General features: G+C 41.8%; 2 protein-coding genes across 5 annotated transcripts in view; one reads left to right on the top strand and one right to left on the bottom strand.

Moving 5' to 3' along the window:
- The window catches only part of LOC110967925 (NACHT, LRR and PYD domains-containing protein 12-like), a 246638-nt gene that overhangs the window by 141529 nt on the left and 84773 nt on the right, over positions 1-20336 (top strand). The window lies entirely within an intron of this gene.
- Positions 23-3944, bottom strand: LOC110971785 (uncharacterized). The gene is made up of 4 exons (XM_022222186.2): positions 2696-3944; positions 1252-2307; positions 473-641; positions 23-398 (listed from the first exon to the last, which is right to left on the bottom strand). The coding sequence occupies exons 1-4, from the start codon at positions 2904-2906 to the stop codon at positions 263-265; spliced, it is 1572 nt and encodes a 523-aa protein (XP_022077878.1). The 5' UTR covers positions 2907-3944; the 3' UTR covers positions 23-262.

The raw sequence follows: 20336 nt of genomic DNA, 5'->3' as shown, positions 1-20336 counted from the left end.
CTGTAAACGTAATATTGTTATCCTCACTTATATCTGAAGACACAACAAATATATTCAGAAATAAAAAAGGTTGAAAAGCCAGCAATTGGAACAGTAGTATAGAGATTAATTGCTGTGGAAACAATACACCGTCTCATCTATAACATATTGGCATAAACTGGCAAGTTTTTTAGAATGTTTCAGTGTTGTTGAAGTGTATAGCATGTTGCAATTTGAATCTGAACAGTGCATAAAAGTTCAGTCTTAACAGTTAACTCCATCTTCAGCATGTGTCTCTCCACTCATGATCAGAGAGATCTGCGATGAGAGTGAGGACTCTTGGGTTCACTGACAGTTGCTTCTTGTTTTTCTTGGTCTCAACTTTTGTGCCCTTCTCTGGATTGATGTTGAAGAAACACCTTTGCGAAAGGATTCTAATTAGCCACTATATACAGTGATGTGTTCTAAAGGAGGACATAAAACAATTATTTACCTCTGAAGGAACTCCAGCGTAGAACCCAGCTCCATAGGGTAGTGGATATTGAGGCAATAGTAGCTCCCAAACATCAAACAGATGGCAGAGATGAAGGTGGGGATGAGGTCATTCACAACCTTGCGGTCTACACTCAGCATGAACCGCGTTGAGGTATAGCAGGTAGGTCCTGTAAAGATACAGAAGTTATGTAACGCACAGGAGCCACTATCATCCAAAACTGCTGAGTGCATTTTTCCTGTGATAACAACACAATTAAACAGCGCTATATTAACAAATAATTTGCAGAATGCACAACAAGAAGAGAATGCACATTTGATTATTTCAAAATGGTATTTTTTGCTGGTCCAGATACATTCAGTTTGAAGGGGTACAGTCCCAGCGAATTGCTTGTTCTCACCACAGGAAAGATGTTGGTAGACTAAACATAGGGGGTCTACGACACTAATGCAGGAAAAAATGACCCTGAATAAGGAAAATAATAATAATCCAAAAAGGTTCTGGGCGATATGCTAATAATTATGATGAAGATATTTTTTCAATACAGATCAACTATTTCTTCCGTGTTATCAGTGGTTAATCCATCCAAAAAGTAAAAATGTCCAAATCTTATCTTCATCATCATGTGTTTCTCCATCATAATCTCATTTAAAGATCGTTTTATTGCCCAGCCCTACAGGTAGCACTTTAAAAAAAATTAAAGAACATTTCATGTTCACATTTACATTTCATCCTCACATCATGTTAGGTTCATGAAGTAAAACAGAATATCAACTTACCACATACAATGATGCAAGGTGTCACAGGCAGGCTTTCCACGTCCACTTCTTTAGCCAGACATGTTGCTTCTACATAGTGGAAGAGGCTCTGCTCTTTTTCATCAAAATAGGATAGAAGGAGGAGCACCATATCCTTCACATCTTCTGAACAGCCCTCTAACTGTCCTCTCAGGACTTCCAGCCTGGTGACGACCTGCAGAACCCGTTTGCTCTTTGCTGCACAGATGTTTTTTATAAAGTCCAAAAGACGTTTTCCTTTTTTCTCTATGCTGTTCAGAAAAGTCTCCTTTAGTGATACCCCAGTGAGCTCTTGGAAGTGGACCGTCATGCCAATCTCCTGAAACAAAAAAGGCCAGTCCTCCACGAGTGACTGCAGATCTGTTCCCTTGTTTATCTCTTTACGTTGAGTGTAGTAGGTGCACTTCATAAGCACTTTCACATCATCTGGACTGAAGTTGGTCTGTTCATTGAGCACTTTCATTTTGTCCTTCTTTTCCTGCAGTGTTTCCAGTGTCTCATCAAGTGGCATGTATTTCATGTCCCACTTTACACAGCCATATGTGTCCTGAACAGCTGCCCTTTTTTCGGCTGGGACTTCATCTGTGTCATACTCTTCTGATCCTCGTCTGCGCTTAATCATCTTTGGCGATGAAGACCGTCTCACATTTTCGATTCGGGTTTGTAACTGCTTAGCCAGTGAGTGATATCCTGTTCCCACCACATCACCTTCTATGACATCTTGCAGTGACTGCGGATACTTTGCAACAATTCTTTTGGCTACTTCTGTGGAAGCTTGTTTACTGGGTGAAGCACAGGCTTTCAGCATGTCAGAAATGACAATCCGTACCATTTCTCTTCGTAATCGTGGGCTTGGCCTTTTGTTTCTCTCAAAGCACTGTATCAACGCTTCTGGAAACTTCTCCCATGGAATCTTGAAGCTGTCAACCCAATCAGCAGCAGGTATTTGCCAATTTGGCGAGTCAGAGGAGAATGAGGAGTGCATCGAGGAAGCCGGAGAAGTAAATGGTGACTGGATGTGGATTTCAGTGCTCCGTGCTGTCAAACAAACATATATATTGGCATTAACATGATGCATTAAATGAGGTTTCATCCTAGGTTTTAGGACTGGGCTATCTGGTCAAAAATCATCATATCATCAATTATTCTTGCCTCTTATACAATGTAGGCTAGTTACAAAAAATTTATCACCGGTTTTTCCACATTTTTTGGAAACACAATACGCTCACTAGCAACATAAACATAAAAAAACAGTCCAATGCTCTCTGTAGCATACAGTGATCAATTGGGTCCTTTAAAATAATGACTGAAGCCTCGCTCGTAACAGAAAATCAGTTGACAAATTCAGACTGTCCATGATATAAGATTGACAAATTACTCGGGCCCACTTGGTTATACTTCATACATTTCATCAAGATGTACTTACTAGGTTGTTGCCAGGCAGCTACCAATTTCCTTGCTTGAATTGGTCTCAATACTGAAAGAAGATCCTTTTCCTGAATGAACTGAAAATCCTCAGTGGTCTCCACCCCCAAGGACTGTAGCATCTCCTCTACAGTATTTAGAACTGAGGTAGGGAGGTCCGGCAACACCTTAGTAATGGCACTGCATATGTTGCTTTGCTCTGCATCATCCATTCCTGATTATGAAAGAGTGAATAACGGTCAATTAACACAAGAATAACAGCCCAGGACACTAACTAGTGTGACAAGACACTGTGTTTCAGTGGAACAATTTGGTATCCATCCTTCATGTAAGAATGCAATGGATAGAAATCTATCAAGTCACTAATGTTCACACAGTGCATCTTTTCATTGTCTTTCCTAACCGAGTACAGATGGTACTGAGGAAGGAACTCTGCCATATACACAGACACCAGAAAATAAACTGTGTCATTTCTTATCAAAATAAGGATGAGTTCACCAAACTCCACAGAGTCAATGTTCCCTGTGACAAGGAATTGTCCTTTCTTGTATGATGTTCCCTTATATAGAATTTCAACAGTGACCTTTGTGTTGGCATCATTGAAGCCGAATTGGCTGACTGCATCTTGAATGGCTTTACTGTACAGTACAGAGTAAAAAGGAGAACCACCTTTAACTTGCAGAACAGCTTTACCCATTGATCCTGCAGAAAGATAAGCCTGCAACATCTGATGTCTTTCTGAGAGAGTAAGACAGAGGTTTTTGAAATTCTTTAGATTCCGTGCGCACCTCTTGAAATAGCTGTGCTTACTTTCGAAGCGCATAGTCCACAGACGGATCAAAGGGCCAAATTTCAGAATCAGGGCAGGGTAATGACGTAAATAATGATGCTTTGGCCTCAGGTTACTTTCTGGAAAGAGAGCTTTTCTTGATTCTAAATATTCTTGAATGAGAACATCAAGATATGCAACCTGAGCTACAGAGATTTTCTGAGCACATATCATGTCCACAATGTCTTTCAGCAACAGAGTCAACTGCCACACATCATCTGACACATCTTTCACTCGGTCACCAATTATGAGGGGTAGCAATCTTAAAAAATTCCAATTTTGTATGGCCTGCCCTGAGAGTTTAGTTGCTTGAGGGCTAACCTCACATGGCGTTGTAGTAGCATCAGAGGAACAGTATTTGAACTGTTTAATGCGACGATTCAGAGTGGAGTACGTGAACCATGCCTTTTTCTTTATGAAATACTTAAGATACAGTGCAACATCATAAGACAAAACACCCTCAAAGATGTCATGTCCTAGACAAGGCGGCAACCCCGGCTGACAAACATTAAAGTATTTCAAAGAATTGAACACTGACTTGAACTTTACTCCTTCAACGTCTGGTGTATCCTCAGTCTGGAGGCGATCAATAGCTGAATTGTAGCTCTCAGTGCTGCGCGCTGGTCCACACACATTTGGATCACAACCCTGAAATTGAGAACGGGTTATTCGGCAGTACCTACAAAAATGCTCTGAGCGACTGAAATTTTCAGAGAAGCCACCAATGCAATGCGAGCCTAAATTATCTCCAGCAATGCAATACAATGTCCCTTTCACTACTGTTCCATCTGATAGGACAAGCCCATTGTCCTCCAATTCCTTCAAATCTGCTACTAACTCAGAGAACACCTTAGCATGTCCAAATTCTTTGAAGTCTTTCTCTCTACACAGTAAAACAAGTGACATGTGGTCCGTATCAGACCGTACATGAAGTGGCAAATTAGCAACCGAGACATAGACAGCTAGTACTTTATGTCTTGTCTTTGCTGACCCTAAAGGGTTAACAACTTCAAAGGCATCCTGGTAAAGTAGTAGCTTGAGACTTGAAGGATGTTTTCCAAAAAAATCATGGGATTTCAAGATCTGACCATCATTAATGTCACTTAGAACATCTGAAGGAGAATCAGTTGAGGGCTTTCCTGACACATAATTCTTCCACAGATCAGATTCTAATAAACATTTCAAAGTCTCTCTGACAGGCACATAATAGGCAAACCTGTCTGTCCTGTTCTCATCTCTTCCTAAATACATTTTTTTAGGCTCCACATAGTTAAACATTTTTTTGAAAGTCTGAGATCTTGAGTATACTGTCCTCATTGGTCCTGTATGACATGCAGAGAACAGATCACATCCACTGACAGACTCACAAATTTTGTTAATGTCCTCATCTGATAATGATATATCATTTTTTAGCAGAGAAGTAAGTTTAGTCAAAGTATATGTCTGACCCAGCTCATGTATGTTTTGTATCTCCTCAACAATGTTCTGTATGGTTGAGGCAGGTAACAGAAATTGTCCTTGCAATTTCAAGTAGAACAAACATACATTTCTAAGAAAAAGATCACTGAAATTTTCAGAGATACTCAAATCTGATTCATCAGTGCCTGACATTGCTCCTGCCTCATACACAGGGGGACCAAAGTCATCTGACTGACTTTGAAAAGATGTCTGAGACTCACATTCTTTGTGAGAGTCACTGACATTGCAGTCTGCCAAATCTCTATGTTTACGTGACATGTGGGCGGTAAATGAAGATTTGACCTTGAAAACACGTGTGCACCCGGTCACAGGGCAAGTCACTGCACGTCCTTCCACAATGTGCTCCTTTAAGTGAGATATTAGATCTTTTATGTGGAGACACTGGCGTCCACACAACGCCATTGAGCACTGAAAAGCAGTAACGGTCTTCTCCACAGTAACAGGAGCAGAAATATTATGCCTCCGGTAGAAATGAGCCTTAAACGCGCCATATCTACAAAATGTCTGCTTGCAATCGGCTCCAACGCACTTAAATAGACAATGTGGTTCATTTCGATGAAGTTTGCAATGAAGCACATAACCTTTCAACGTATTAACCGACTTGCGACAGAAATTACAACTAAACATGTCCCTAGCCAACAAAAACTAGCCTCTTGATGTTCAACACCAAACCTAATTTACTCCGTTGCTAAACAAAAATCAATTCATTAATTTAACCCACCGAACTGATACTGTGAGGACAACAAAACCTGCAGACAAGGCATCTTAGCGAGTTGAAAATAAATGTAAAGTTAGCTTCGGTAGGTCTACCTACATGGCTAACCTGACCTGGCAAAAACAGACGTAAAGTAAGCTAGCACTCATGTAATTACAAACCTAAACGAACCTTCAACAAGCCGTTTTCCCTCATACTCCAAAAAATTGAGTGGATAATACGCTTACCTCAAGACCAGAGTTTTCCCCAGAAATTTGCACTTTTGTTGGTATGTCCCCACCAAAGCTGCGTTGGGCGTAGAAAACGCGCGATGAATGCAACTGCGTGACCCGGTCAAATTTTGAATTTCCGTTAGAGACGCTCTCTCTCTCGCGCGCGCACCCGCTCGCTCGCTCTCGCTCTCTCGCTTTGCTTGTTCGTTCAGCTGTATTCTGAGGAATGGGTTGTTCTACAGAGTCCACTGAATGTGAGTGTGGTGCTGCAGTGGGATGCCACCATTGCAACAAGTCAGTTTGTGAAAATTCTACCCTTGAAAATATTCCAATATCAGCTGTAAGTGATCTACCACTTCCTGACTGAGTTGCTGTTGTTCCTAAACACTTCCAATTTGCTTGAATACCACTTACAATTGATTGTGGAATATGCAGGAGGGAGAGAAACTTCACAAATATTGACAGCTACATCTGCCAGTATTTTATGTAAGTTATACAGATTTTTCCCCCCAGTATTCCTTTACACTGTCACCATTATTTTTACAGTGAAATTCTGGCAACCTCAGCTGTCATATTTCACCATAAATTTTATACAGATTTTTTTCACAGTACTGTAATAACTTTTACACTGTCACCATAATTTTTACGGTGAAATTCTCACAACCACAGCTGCTGGTATTTCACCGTAAATTATACAGATTTCCTTTTAACTGTGATATTCTTAACAAATATATACCATATTTTTTACATCCTTTTTCTGTATAAATGAAGGTATGTTTTTGCTTGATCATTAACGGTTTCATACCGTAAATTTGAAAGTACACTTCAGCAAAATCTGTAATTTAAACAGAATTATACTGTTAAATTTACAGTAATTACTTGCTTGTAATATTACTGGATTTTCCCGTTAATTTTATCAATATCTTGTATTTTCACAGTAAAACTATGTTATTTCTACATGTTAGAACCGTACAAATTATAGTTATATACAGTTTCTTGATTTACGGTTATTCAATGTAACAATTACGGGCATATACTATTTTGGATTTTACAGTCTTTTACTGTTGCTATTTTGCAGTTTTTTACTGTAATTTCTACGGATATTTTTAACAGTGTAGACACAAAATGATAAAAATTGGACAAATGAAGACACAAAATGATGAAAAAATAAAAAAGAGACAAAAAAATGACAAAAATGAGAGAAATCAAGGCAGAAAAACTACAAATATTAAACAAATTATGACGAAAAATGACACAAAGGCAACAGAAAATAGTAAAAATGAGACAAACTGAAGCCAAGACGACAAAAAAAAAAATCATCTTCAACAGAAGCTTATTGACAAGTCTATGAACAAAGTCCAGCACAGCCGCTCCGTAGAGGTGGAATATTAAATACAGTTGAATGTTTTTAATAAGGAGGAAGCTCATTAAAATGCGATCAATGCTGCTGACACTGAACTGGGAATAAAAGTTGCACTGCAGATGTGTAACAGCAGGACTGCAGTTAATCCTATAGGATCACTGACAGCAACACTGAGGGGAACCATCAGGGAGCGCTCACTGCTGTTTGTTAAATATTACTCATGGAAGTCACTGGGCCACAACACAAAGATGTTCCCACATTATTACACTTTGACCAACAGAGGCTCCAAATAAAAATGAACACTGATCCTTCACAGAACAAGTCCAGGATCAGAGCCTCATATCATGGTTTTATAGTTTTAAACTGAGCCTGTTCAGAGTACAGACCAAACAGACTGCTACTCAACAGCTCATTACTGCAAGAAATGTCTCTGATGGACTAGTAGAATCAAAAACTTAGCTGGGAGATTTCTAGCCAGGATATAGATAAAACAATATCCAGCCTCATTGCCGGTAAATCACCACCTTCTGATGGATTCCCACCAGAATGCTACAAACTGATGAGAGAACCTTTGGTCCCACTGCTTAAAACCTGTTTTAATCCTGTTCTGATAGGAGGCTACCCCTCTCTCTAGGAAGGAGGCCTTCTGGAATCGCTGGAAGACTAAAAGAAGACTAAAAGAAGGAAAAGATCAGCTGGAGTGGAAATCATATCGGCCAATCAGTGTTTTCAACATCCATTATAAACTGTATGTGTCAATTCTGTCTGAGAGGTTGGAAAAATCATCCTGTTTCTGATAGACAAGGATCAAACTGGGTTTATAGCAAACAAGCAGATGCAGCACAACATTGGTAAAGCCTGCACATCACTGACTCTAGAAACAAAGGCAGAAAGAGTGAAATCCTCTCAGCTGCGATGCTCAGAAGGCATTCCACTCTGTTGGCTGAAATTTCTCTTCCAAGTAACGGCTGGATTTGGGTTCACAAGTAAATTTATACAACGCATTAAAACAATACACTCATCTCTCACTGCCAGGATCAAAATAAAGAGGAATCTGTCCAACTCTAGAGCCCTGCAAAGAGGATGCAGACAGGGCTGCCTACTTAGTCCTGCCTTCTTGAACCCTTTAGAGAACCTCTGGCCCAAACCATCAGACAGGAAAAGTTATTGTTTTATTGTGTCCAGCCTGAGGCACACCTGAGCAATAATTCTGCTGTCTAACCAGAATCTTGATCTGCCACACCTGTGAGGAGGATGGATTATCTGGACAGAGGAGAAGTTCTCACTAACACAGGTTTAGACACAACTTTTAACAATATTTGAGAGAAACAGACCTTTAGTGTTGATAGAAAAAGTCTGAGATCTTTGAGTTCAGCTCATGAACAACGAGAGTAAAAACAAAAGTGTTGAGTTTCTATTTTTGTTCAGAGTAAAATGGAGGCTGAATCAGCATGAATCAGCTCTGAGGTCTGGACTACCAAGCAGGATCTGAGTTTATGGAGGGAATTTCAGCTTTACTGTCGACTCATTTTGTATTGTCAACAATATCCGCTACAAGAATGTCCTTCAGGTTTATGATTTTCTATCTGGTCCAGGATCAGAGTCTCATATCAGGTTTTATATTTTTATACTGAGCCTGTTCAGAGTCCAGACCAAACACTGACTGGTGCTAAACAGCTCATTACTGCAATAAATGTCTGTCATGGACTCCACATACATTTCATTCTTCAACTTTTCAACAAAACACAAACTTCTGTGAGGATTCTTGTCACAACATTTCTCCTGACAGTAATAAAAGCTGTTCTCTTGGATTTCTTTCTGCTCTATTTGACTATTTATTAGTGTTTTCAGTCTGTTTCTGTCCTTTTAGATGGACACTTGCGATCACCTGATTTCAACACAGCATCAGCAAAATGATGCTGATTTCCATGAGACTTGATGTCAAATGGAGGTTGAAGAATGAAAACAGCTCTGAGGTCTGGACTACCAAGCAGGATCTGAGCTCATGGAGGAACTTCAGCTTTACTGTGGTGTCCTTTTGTTTCCTCAACAATAATTTCCTACAGCTTGAATCATTTTGCGTCTGAATCAAAGAGAACCAAAGTTCCACTTACTCAGCTTCTTCCCTCTGCAGCTCTCTGCTGTCTGGACCAGGTCTGAGAGAAAATCCTCCTCTGTGTCTGCAGACTGCTGTCACTCTGAGACACAAAGAGCAAAGATCACCTTTATGTCACAGTAATGTGAGACATGATGAAGCTGCAGTAGCTTCCTGGAAACAGCTGAGGACTAATAAAGCTCCTCCTCTCTGACTACAGCGTCACTGTGTCCTTTATTTCTTCACTCATCCTCAGAACATATTGTCTACCTTCCAACGATGGGAAAGACGAATTGTTCATGTTCTGACACTATTTATCTGATGAGTTATTGATGCTGGAAGTCTGAATTTCTCAAGATCTTTCCAACTTTACAGAACTGTGACAGACACAGACATGTGAAATGAAAGAAAATACTCATTAAATCAATACTAAGCGTGTAATGTTGAATGAACTGATCCATCACCTAGTGTTTTGTCTGAATAAGAATTCACAATAATATAAAATACAACTGAATTCATTAAATCCAGACATCTAAAATGGATATGAACACATTTTTAATCAATTAAACCTTCAATTCATTGCACTAAGAAAACCATCCTTTAATGTCTTCCCTTACAATGAGCAACATTTTAAAAATATAGTTGCAAAGTAAAGGTTTCACACGAACGATGAATCACTGATGAACATTTAATGGCATTAACTCAATTACAAACCCAATTCCAATGAAATTGGGAAGTTGTGTTAAACATAAATAAAAAACAGAATACAATGATTTGCAAATCATGTTCAACCTATATTTCATTGAATACACTACAAAGACAAGATATTTAATGAAATAAATAAATTAATTCATTGGAATTGGGTTTGTATTATGAGGAAACAGAAATCCATTTCTAATATTTCGATCAAATATGTTTACACACGTGGACAAAATTGTTGGTACCCCTCAGTTAAAGAAGGAAAAACCCACAATTCTCACTGAAATCACTTGAAACTCACAAAAGTAACAATAAATAAAAATTTATTGAAAATTAAATAATCAAAATCAGCCATCACTTTTGAATTGTTGATTAACATAATTATTTAAAAAAACAAACTAATGAAATAGGGCTGGACAAAAATGATGGTACCCATAACTTAATATTTTGTTGCACAACCTTTTGAGGCAATCACTGCAATTAAACGATTTCTGTATTTGTCAATGAGCGTTCTGCAGCTGTCAACAGGTATTTTGGCCCACTCCTCATGAGCAAACAGCTCCAGTTGTCTCAGGTTTGATGGGTGTCTTCTCCAAATGGCATGTTTCAGCTCCTTCCACATATGTTCAATGGGATTCAGATCTGGGCTCATAGAAGGCCACTTTAGAATAGTCCAACGCTTTTCTCTCAGCCATGCTTGGGTGTTTTTGGCTATGTGTTTTGGATCGTTGTCCTGTTGGAAGACCCATGACCTGCGACTGAGACCAAGCTTTCTGACACTAGGCAGCACATTTCTCTCCAGAATGCCTTGATAGTCTTCAGATTTCATCGTACCTTGCACACTTTCAAGACACCCTGTGCCAGATGCAGCAAAGCAGCCCCAAAACATTACTGAGCCTCCTCCATGTTTCACCGTAGGGACAGTGTTCTTTTCTTCGTATGCTTGCTTTTTGAGTCTATGAACATAGAGTTGATGTGCCTTACCAAAAAGCTCCAGTTTGGTCTCATCTGTCCAAAGGACATTCTCCCAGAAGCTTTGTGGCTTGTCAACATGCATTTTTGCAAATTCCAGTCTCGCTTTTTTATGAGTTTTTTTCAGCAGTGGTGTCCTCCTTGGTCGTCTCCCATGAAGTCCACTTTGGCTCAAACAACGACGAATGGTGCGATCTGACACTGATGTACCTTGGCCTTGGAGTTCACCTTTAATTTCTTTGGAGGTTGCTCTGGGGTCTTTGGATACAATTCCAACGATCCGTCTCTTCAATTTGTCATCAATTTTCCTCTTGCGGCCACGTCCAGGGAGGTTGGCTACTGTCCCGTGGGTCTTGAACTTCTGAATAATATGAGCCACTGTTGTCACAGGAACTTCAAGCTGTTTAGAGATGGTCTTATAGCCTTTACCTTTAAGATGTTTGTCTATAATTTTTTTTCGGATGTCCTGGGACAATTCTCTCCTTCGCTTTCTGTTGTCCATGTTCAGTGTGGTACACACCTTTTCACCAAACAGCAGGGTGACTACTTGTCTCCCTTTAAATAGGCAGACTGACTGATTATGAGTTTGGAAACACCTGTGATGTCAATTAAATGACACACCTGAGTTAATCATGTCACTCTGGTCAAATAGTTTTCAATCTTTTATAGAGGTACCATCATTTTTGTCCAGGCCTGTTTCATTAGTTTGTTTTTTTAAAATAATTATGTTAATCAACAATTCAAAAGTAATGGCTGTTTTTGATTATTTAATTTTCAATAAATTTTTATTTATTGTTACTTTTGTGAGTTTCAAGTGATTTCAGTGAGAATTGTGGGTTTTTCCTTCTTTAACTGAGGGGTACCAACAATTTTGTCCACGTGTGTATGTCTATAAAATACACTGGACATGAATAAAAATATCTGCATAGTGAAATATCTGAAGTCCATCTGCATTTATACATCATATTGATGTTTAAATAATGGGAACTGCAGCCCAAGTTCAGTCACATTAGCGGAATTATGGATAAACAACTTTTTCAGTTATCTCTACAAAATAAAAGCTGTGATTTGTTTCATGGAAAATGACGTGATTTCCAAAATATGATTTTGAAAATATAAACAAACTGTAATAAATCAGTCATTTAAACATTAGACACATTTATTGCTTTGCGCACATGCTTAATCTTATTGTCAAGAAATCACTTTCTCAAACAATCAATCAGGAAAACATGCGCAGAAGCAAAATAATAGCACACTTCAAGTCAAGCTCCAAAGCCAAAGAAAAGCTGTGTTCTATTCAAAGTAATATGGGTATGGAACAAAAGAAGCTGATTCAAGAGGTGGTTCCAAATGGAATAGCACTTTTGCCATGTTTCAAAGACTTTCTGAGCAGAGAGAAGCATTAGGGGCAGCCCTGGCATCTCTAACCACTGACATAGAGCCTTTGACTGTCGATGAATATGAGCGAATCAACAAGTGGCTGACAGTTTTAAAACCATTCCATCAGGCAACTGTTGAGGTCTCTGAGAAGAGGAGACTGTCAGGGTCCAAGGGCATTCCTATCACCAAAATGCTCAGACATGTTATTTCTGCTGAATGCTCCCAAATGGCTCCTTGTCTTGGTGCCACACTGGGCAATCACTGGAGACATAATATGAATGAAGAAGTCAGTGGCCTGGGAAAGCTGAACTCCTTGTCTGTGGCACCATTCTGGATCCACGGTTCAAGGAGGTTGGCTTTAGCAATCCAAGCAATGCTCAGGCTGCTGTTGAAAGACTTGATTTTTTGAAGAAGATGGCGCTGTGCGAGCAGCAGCTGGTTACGGGAGCTCTCAACCCTATTTTCTTACTTTTCGTTTTTCTATTGTAAATAGGCACTTTTTCTTATTTTTCCTTAAAGTGGGTGAAGCTTCGTGCAATCGTGCATATGGGAAACCCACTTTTATCACACTTTTATTCGGAGTTGTGCTGTTTTTTGCACTTTTTGGACTTGCTTCAGGAGAGCCCTCTGGACACAGCGGCGGCCGCTCTGAGGAACAAAGACGCTACACACGTGAGACCCTTCTTGGCCTCCGCAGCTCATCCTTTCTCTACACGGAGAGGCCCCATATCCCCGCGGAGATACGGAGGAAAAGAAGAGGCTGCAGAGGAGGACGGCGAAAGCGCAGGATTTATTTTCCCTCTATCATCATGGGGAACGTCCTCTCCATCACCAACAAGGTAGAGGAGCTGGCCATGCTGATGCGGCTGAAGGAGCATCGCGAGTGTAGCCTCATGTGTTTCACGGAGACGTGGCTGAATGGACATACACCGAACTCTGTGGTTTCCCTGAACGGTTTTACACTCGCGCGCGCGGACCGGAACGCGGTGGGAAGCGGCAAAAAGTCTGGGGGAGGACTGGCTGTGTACATGAATGAGCGGTGGTGTAACCCAGCAAATGTGCACGTGAAGGAACAGCTGTGCACGCGGGACTTGGAGATGCTTACGGTGGCGCAGCGGCCGTATTATCTACCGAGGGAGTTCTCGCATGTGATTGTGTTTTGCGTGTACATCCCACCATCAGCTCATGCAGTGACAGCGTGTGAAAGACTCCACAGCGCCGTGAGCGAAGCCCAGAGCTGCCATCCCCGGACGCTAGTGCTGATCAGAGGAGACTTCAACCACGCCTCCCTCTCTGCCTTTCTCCCAACTTTCACACAGTATGTCACGTGTCACACGCGGGGCGACAAGACACTGGACTTACTGTATGTGAACATGAAAGGCGCCTACCCCGCTGCCCCCCTCCCCCCACTGGGCCGTTCGGACCACGACCTGGTTCATCTGCTCCCCCACTACACACCCAAGGTGAGAAGAGGACCTGTGCAGAAGAGGACTCAGAGACTGTTTCCAGACCACTGACTGGAGCGTGCTCTACAGTCCTCATGGTGACGACATCGATGGCCTCACGCACTGCATCACAGATTACATCAGCTTCTGCGTGGACAGCACTGTGCCAACTCGGACGGTACGGTGCTTCTCCAACAACCACCCCTGGGTCACCCCTGAGCTCAAAGCCCTCCTGAACCAGAAGAAACGGGCTTTCATCTCAGGGAACAGAGAGGAGCAGAAGAGAGTGCAGCATGAGCTCCAGTGGCGGATCAGACGGGCCAAGAAGGACTATGGGAAGAAGCTGGAGGAGAAGCTGGTTCAGAACAATGCGTGGGATGTGTGGAGAGGACTTAAGAACATTTCTGGACATGGACAGAGTGCCAGAGGGACAGCTGATGGAGACCAGCGCAGGGCGGACGAGCTGAACTGTTACTTTAACAGATTTGACTCTCCCCCCACCCCCTCTGCCCCCCTTCCTGCTCCCCCCTCTTCACACATCCCCAGCCCAGCGGACTCTTCCCTTCCTGCGACACCTTCACCGGCCCCCAATTCACCCTCACGGACTATTCCCACCCCCTGCAGCCCACCTCACTCCCCCCTCTCCTTCACACCGGACCAGGTGAGGAGAGAGCTGAGGCGACTGAAGCAGAGGAAATCTGCAGGACCAGACGGCATCAGTCCCAGGCTGCTGAGGACCTGCGCGGACCAGCTCTGTGAGGTCCTCTGCCACCTCTACAACCTGAGCCTCAGCCTGGAGCAGGTCCCCGTCCTGTGGAAAACCTCCTGCGTGGTCCCAGTCCCTAAAACAGCTCACGCCAAGGAACTGGCCCACTACAGACCTGTCGCCCTCACCTCCCACCTCATGAAGACCATGGAGAGGCTCCTCCTCCACTACCTCCGCTCAGTGGTGAGCTCCAACCTGAACCCGCTGCAGTTTGCCTACAGGCCCAACATGGGGGTAGAACATGTTGTCATCTACCTGCTGCAGCGAGCGCTCACTCACCTGGAGAGCGCCGGCAGCGCTGTGAGAGTCATGTTCTTTGACTTTTCCAGCGCCTTCAACACCATCAGGCCGGCGCTGCTGCGGGGGAAGCTGGAGGACGCGGGAGTTGATGGACATCTCGCTGCCTGGACCACTGACTACCTCACTGACCGTCCACAGTGCGGCTGCGTGGCTGTGAGTCAGAGGTGGTAGTCTGCAGCACGGGGGCGCCCCAGGGCACTGTCCTCTCGCCCTTCCTCTTCACCATCTACACCTCGGACTTCACCTACAACACGGACAGCTGCCATCTCCAGAAGTTCTCCGATGACTCCGCCATTGTGGGCCGTGTGTCCGAGGGGAACGAGCTGGAGTATCGGTCGGTCATCATGGACTTTGTGGACTGGTGTGAGCGCAACCACCTGTGCCTCAACACCAGTAAGACGAAGGAGATGGTGGTCGACTTCAGGAGAAGGACACTCCCACATCCACCAGTGAACATCCAGGGGCAGGACATTGAAACAGTGGACAGTTTCAAGTACCTGGGTGTTCACCTCAACAATAAACTGGACTGGTCCCACAACACTGATGCTCTGTACAAGAAGGGCCAGAGTCGCCTCCACCTTCTGAGGAGGCTGAGGTCCTTCGGAGTGTGCAGACCTCTACTAAGGACTTTCTATGACACTGTGGTAGCCTCTGCTTTCCTCTACGCTGTCGTCTGCTGGGCTCCGGGCAGCACAGAGCGGGACATGAAGAGACTGAACAAGCTGACCAAGAGGGCCAGCTCTGTCCTGGGCTGCCCACTGGACTCTGTGATGGATGTGGGTGAGAGGAGGATGTTGACCAAGCTCTCATCCATCATGGACAACAGCTCCCACCCACTGCACCGGACTGCAGTGGAGCTGAGCAGCTCCTTTAGCACGAGACTCAGACACCCCCAGTGCAAGAAGGAGCGCTACCGCAGATCCTTCATCCCCACTGCCATCAGACTATATAACACTACTGTGTAGTTGTTATTATGTGCAATATTTATTATCTTGTTCTTGCTCTTTCGTGACTTTTGCACTCCTCTGTTTTTGTTCCTAAGAGCCCTGTAACAGTAAATTTCTCCTTTGTGAGATCAATAAAGTCTATCTTATCTTATCTTATCTGATTAATGAGTAAACAGAAGATGTGCCTCTGGAGAATTCAGCAACATGAAGAGAACTACAACTTGTGGGCTTTGCTGGACAGCTATGTAGAGTCTCAGCACCACACCAGCTGTCGTGGAGATCCAGAGATATGTATATGGAGTACTGCTGAAATATCACTTGTTTCATTCAGTCATTCATTCATTGCCTTTCTGTCTGTCTCAGGCTTCAACTGCCATCACTACTGAATGTAAAAACACTAGGAGCTGAGCTGAACCAAGAGCAGAACTAACTGTTGCTTTGTTCACAGTCCAGCAGCGAGTGAAGACTGAGGTCTGCTCTTATGGTCTGAGGAGTGGATTGGCTGAACCACTCCCACCTGCTGGCTCTGGATCAGCTGATTGTTGACACAGCACACCTGCCGCCTCCTGCCACAGCTGCACCTGCTGATTAATCTCAGGAAGGGAGGGGGAGAGGACTGCCCCTATCTGGAGTCAGCTACCACGGACGGTCCAAAAAGAGACGTAGAATGGTAAAAAAAAAAAAAAAAAAAAAAGAGAGACAAATTAAAACACAAAATGGTAAAAATGACACAAACTAAGACACAAAATGACACAAATGAGACCAACTAAGAGAAAAAATGACAAAAATGAGACAAACTAAGACACAAAATGACAAAAATGAGTCAAATTATGACACAAAATGGTAAAAGTGAGACAAATTAAGACTCAAAATGACAAAACTGAGAGAAAATAAGACAAAATTATTAAAAATTAGACAAATTAAGGCACAAAATATAAAAAATGAGACAAATTAAGATACAAAATGGTCAAGCGAGAGACAAAATGAGGCCAAAACCACAGAAAAAAGACTGAAAATGTCAGAAATTGAAAGAGTTCGGACATAAAAGGAGACACAAAGGAGATATAGAATGGTAAAAAAAAAGAGACAAATTAAGACAGTAAATGGTGAAAGAAATGAAGGCGTGCAGAGGTCAGACAGAGAAAGAGAAATCACAGACTATCTCTGGTCCAGTTGGTCCTCATGGGATGAATATTACTTTAGTACATTCATACTATGTGCTATTAATGTGGTAAAAAACAAACTAATTGCCTTTTACAAAAATGCCGATTTTTGACCTGAGTGTGTTTTACAGTTTTGAGCTGTTGTTTCTTAACTTATGTATTTGGGGTTTTTTTTGCAGTAAACATGTAAATTAATACTTTTTCCTTTGATTTTACTTTAATTTATCAAAACAGTGAAAATTGATGAAGGAACAGTAAACTGATTAAAAACTAACAGTTAAATATTCATTATTTACAGGATTTATTGTGTGAAACGACAATAAAACATCAAGGTAACCTTTGAGCATTTCATGAGCGATGGGACCACACAGACGGAACACGTGTCAGCCGTTCTGATCACTGACTGGGTTCTTCCACGGAACGTCTCCGGGAAACTCTGACACAAAGAAAAACAAAGAAACTGTTCACACCACAGACCACTCAAAAGAACCCACATCTGAAATTTTCCCTCTGATATCGATGCATTTGGTCCTCATCACTGCTCAGAAAGACGTTTTAAAAGATTCGTCTCACTCACTGAACAAATCTACCACAATCCTGACTGGCTTTGACTAAAAGAAGAAAAAGGAACAAAGAAACAAAGACCAGGGGCTTGTTTCACGAAGCAGATTTAGTGAAAACTCTGAGTTTGTTAACCCTGAAATGAGGGAAACTCAGAGTTCTCCGTTTCACGAAGTGAGGTAACTCAACCCTGAGACAGAGGGGTAACTCTAGCCTGTTTCACAAAGAGGGGTAACTTAAACTCTCGGTCAGTTACCGCAGTAACAGACTCTATGACTCTAACCTGGTCGTCAGCAGGTTTATCTCAGAAAACCTCGAGTTTCTCTCTGTCTCCGCCCTCTTTCAGCCACACACGCTGTTTGATTTCCTCATTCATTTAGTCAGTTAGCGAGCGAGTTGTGGCGTAGAACAGCTTTTATTAATGATCCAGTGGATAAAGGAGCAGCATTACTGCACAGATAATTAAATATTTGTCAGTAGATTGTTATCAGACCGAGCATAAATGTTCTCGCATTTCCGGACAATTATCTGTTTGAGTGGTACCGTTTCATAATCATTTCAAGTCCATAATCTACATAAACAACCTAATCCGTCCTTACATTTACATTACCAGCCGCAGTCATGTTCTCACATCCAGCAGATATTGTGTGTTGCGCTGCGGTTCTTTGCAAATGGAAGTTTTTATGTAATGTCAGAGATGCAGGGCACTTCAGTATGGCCACTGTATGGAGGACGGTCAGAAAAGTGTTCCTGGCCCTGAAACAGCTTTTACTCATCATTGTGGTTTTCCCTGGACATGCACCTAAAATGTTGGTTTAAATGAGTATTCCATCCAAAATCCTCAAGAGGGGCTGGTTAAAAGGAAGATTCCACCTAAAACCTCAAATATAGACCTGAAAGGGTGGTTTAGAAAAAATCCTTCAATGTAGACCAAAAAAGGTAGTATGGACGAATATTCCACCTGAAATGTAGACCTGAGAAGTTGGTTTGGAAGAACTCGTATGAGTTTGAGGGCTTGTTGCAGTAACAGGTGTGTCTACCTGAGTTTTCAATGGTTTTAATGAAAATGAATGAGCTGGAGCTGCTGTCATGTTACCATAAAACTGTGAATGGATGCCGCCGAACTCGAAAGGAAAATGAAGAAAACAGTGAGAGACTTTACTAAAGCGGTAACAGTGTTAAATTGGAACGAGAGAACTAATTAGCTACGTTAATTAGTGCCATTACTAATGTTACACGAGCTAGGTAGCTAGCAGCTATGGAAAGAACTTGTTTATCTGTGAAAAGCACAGATACTCATATCCAGAAGTGTTCTGGCTCTGCCCACATTTATCGACACTGCATCAGACGAGACTTGTGCAGACTTGGGGCAGCCAAATAACCCATAATGCATTTCTCGGTGACCACCGGGAAAGGCCGAGGAGGAAATTTTCAGAAGAAACAGAAGTGTTTTTGGGGAATATTACTGTTATTATGATACAAAATGTAGTTTTCAGATTATTTCAGATGAGAAAGTAGTTGTGTAAACGTCAAATATGTTGTCAATTTATCAAGATAAAGCCTGATTAAAAATTTACTCCAACGTCTTCAGAGATGAGATGCTTCAGAATGAATGGCAATGAGCAGCCGGTCAGCCTCACTGTAGCTGCCGAGAGCAGCCTGATGTCGGCAAGACTTTTAGAAATCTGCCTCTGCTCTGACGGTTCTATAGCAGTTAAACGGGGATACAAGTAGTTTTAGGTGTATCTAATGGTCACACTTTGGCCTCATGGTGTATTTTTTTTACTGTTCAGAGAAAAATGAGTTTGAAAAAAGTTCAAGTTAATTTTCATCACATAGAATTGTTAATGTTTTACTTGATCGCTGACTGTGTGCTTCTGAATTATTGTCTGTCTTCATTACCTGTAGTCCAACTTTGTTCTATTCTCATGACTGTTACTGTGCATTAAAAATAACATTTAATAATATCTTATTGGAGGAACATGTGAAGAAACCCAGATCCTCATTGACTGTGGGAGACTCCACAGACAGAACATCAGCAGCTCCATCTTCAGCATCTGGACCAGCAAGACACTGTTCATGGAAACTGAAGGATAGAAAATGCTGAACTGTATTTAAGCATTTTACAAATAAATATTTTTCAGCTGTGTTCAAAAAATTAATTGAATTGTTAAAGCCAGAAGTAAATGTTACGCTAACGTCAGACCTGTTTGATCAGATGCTTTTGATGTTTGAAAAGGTTTCTGTTTTTTTACCTGACAGGCAGAAGAAGAGCTCACCTGTAGGAGCTCACCTGTATTCAGGTTCTGGGTACAGTAGTTGACATGAAATATTATCTCATTAATAAGTGATGATGTTCGGCATCCAGAAGTCCTGGTGATCACATTAAAGTGTAGTGATGTTTGTGTGTCTGTCAGACTATAAACCTCTGGATGTTGGAGGACAAACATCAGGTATGTATGTGGAATGTAGACTCATGTATTTTATTAATGTTCATAATAAAACTGTAAACCATCCATCTCTATTTATGAGGTATCCTCGTGAAGGTTTAATATTTTTTTCAGCAATCAGTTTCTGAAAAGTTTTCTTGTATCCACTGATAGAACTGAGAATGAGACGGTTCAGTTCATCACAAACTACTGCTGTCAAAAAAGCGGCTCTAAAACCTGCTCTGATGTCGGTGAGCAGGAAGATTTAACAAAGTCACACAGACACA

Source organism: Acanthochromis polyacanthus, chromosome 22 (genome assembly GCF_021347895.1).
Source record: "Acanthochromis polyacanthus isolate Apoly-LR-REF ecotype Palm Island chromosome 22, KAUST_Apoly_ChrSc, whole genome shotgun sequence".
Classification (NCBI taxonomy): Eukaryota; Metazoa; Chordata; class Actinopteri; family Pomacentridae; genus Acanthochromis; species Acanthochromis polyacanthus.
This window is presented reverse-complemented; position numbering and strand designations above follow the sequence as displayed.

Coding starts and splice junctions, on each gene's coding strand:
- LOC110971785 (XM_022222186.2), bottom strand. CDS start 2,906: ATGGATGATGCAGAGCAAAGCAACATATGCAGTGCCATTACTAAGGTG. Junction 642..1,251: donor ACCTTGCATCATTGTATGTG/GTAAGTTGATAT, acceptor GTATCTTTACAG/GACCTACCTGCTATACCTCA. Junction 399..472: donor ACGCTGGAGTTCCTTCAGAG/GTAAATAATTGT, acceptor CCTTTCGCAAAG/GTGTTTCTTCAACATCAATC.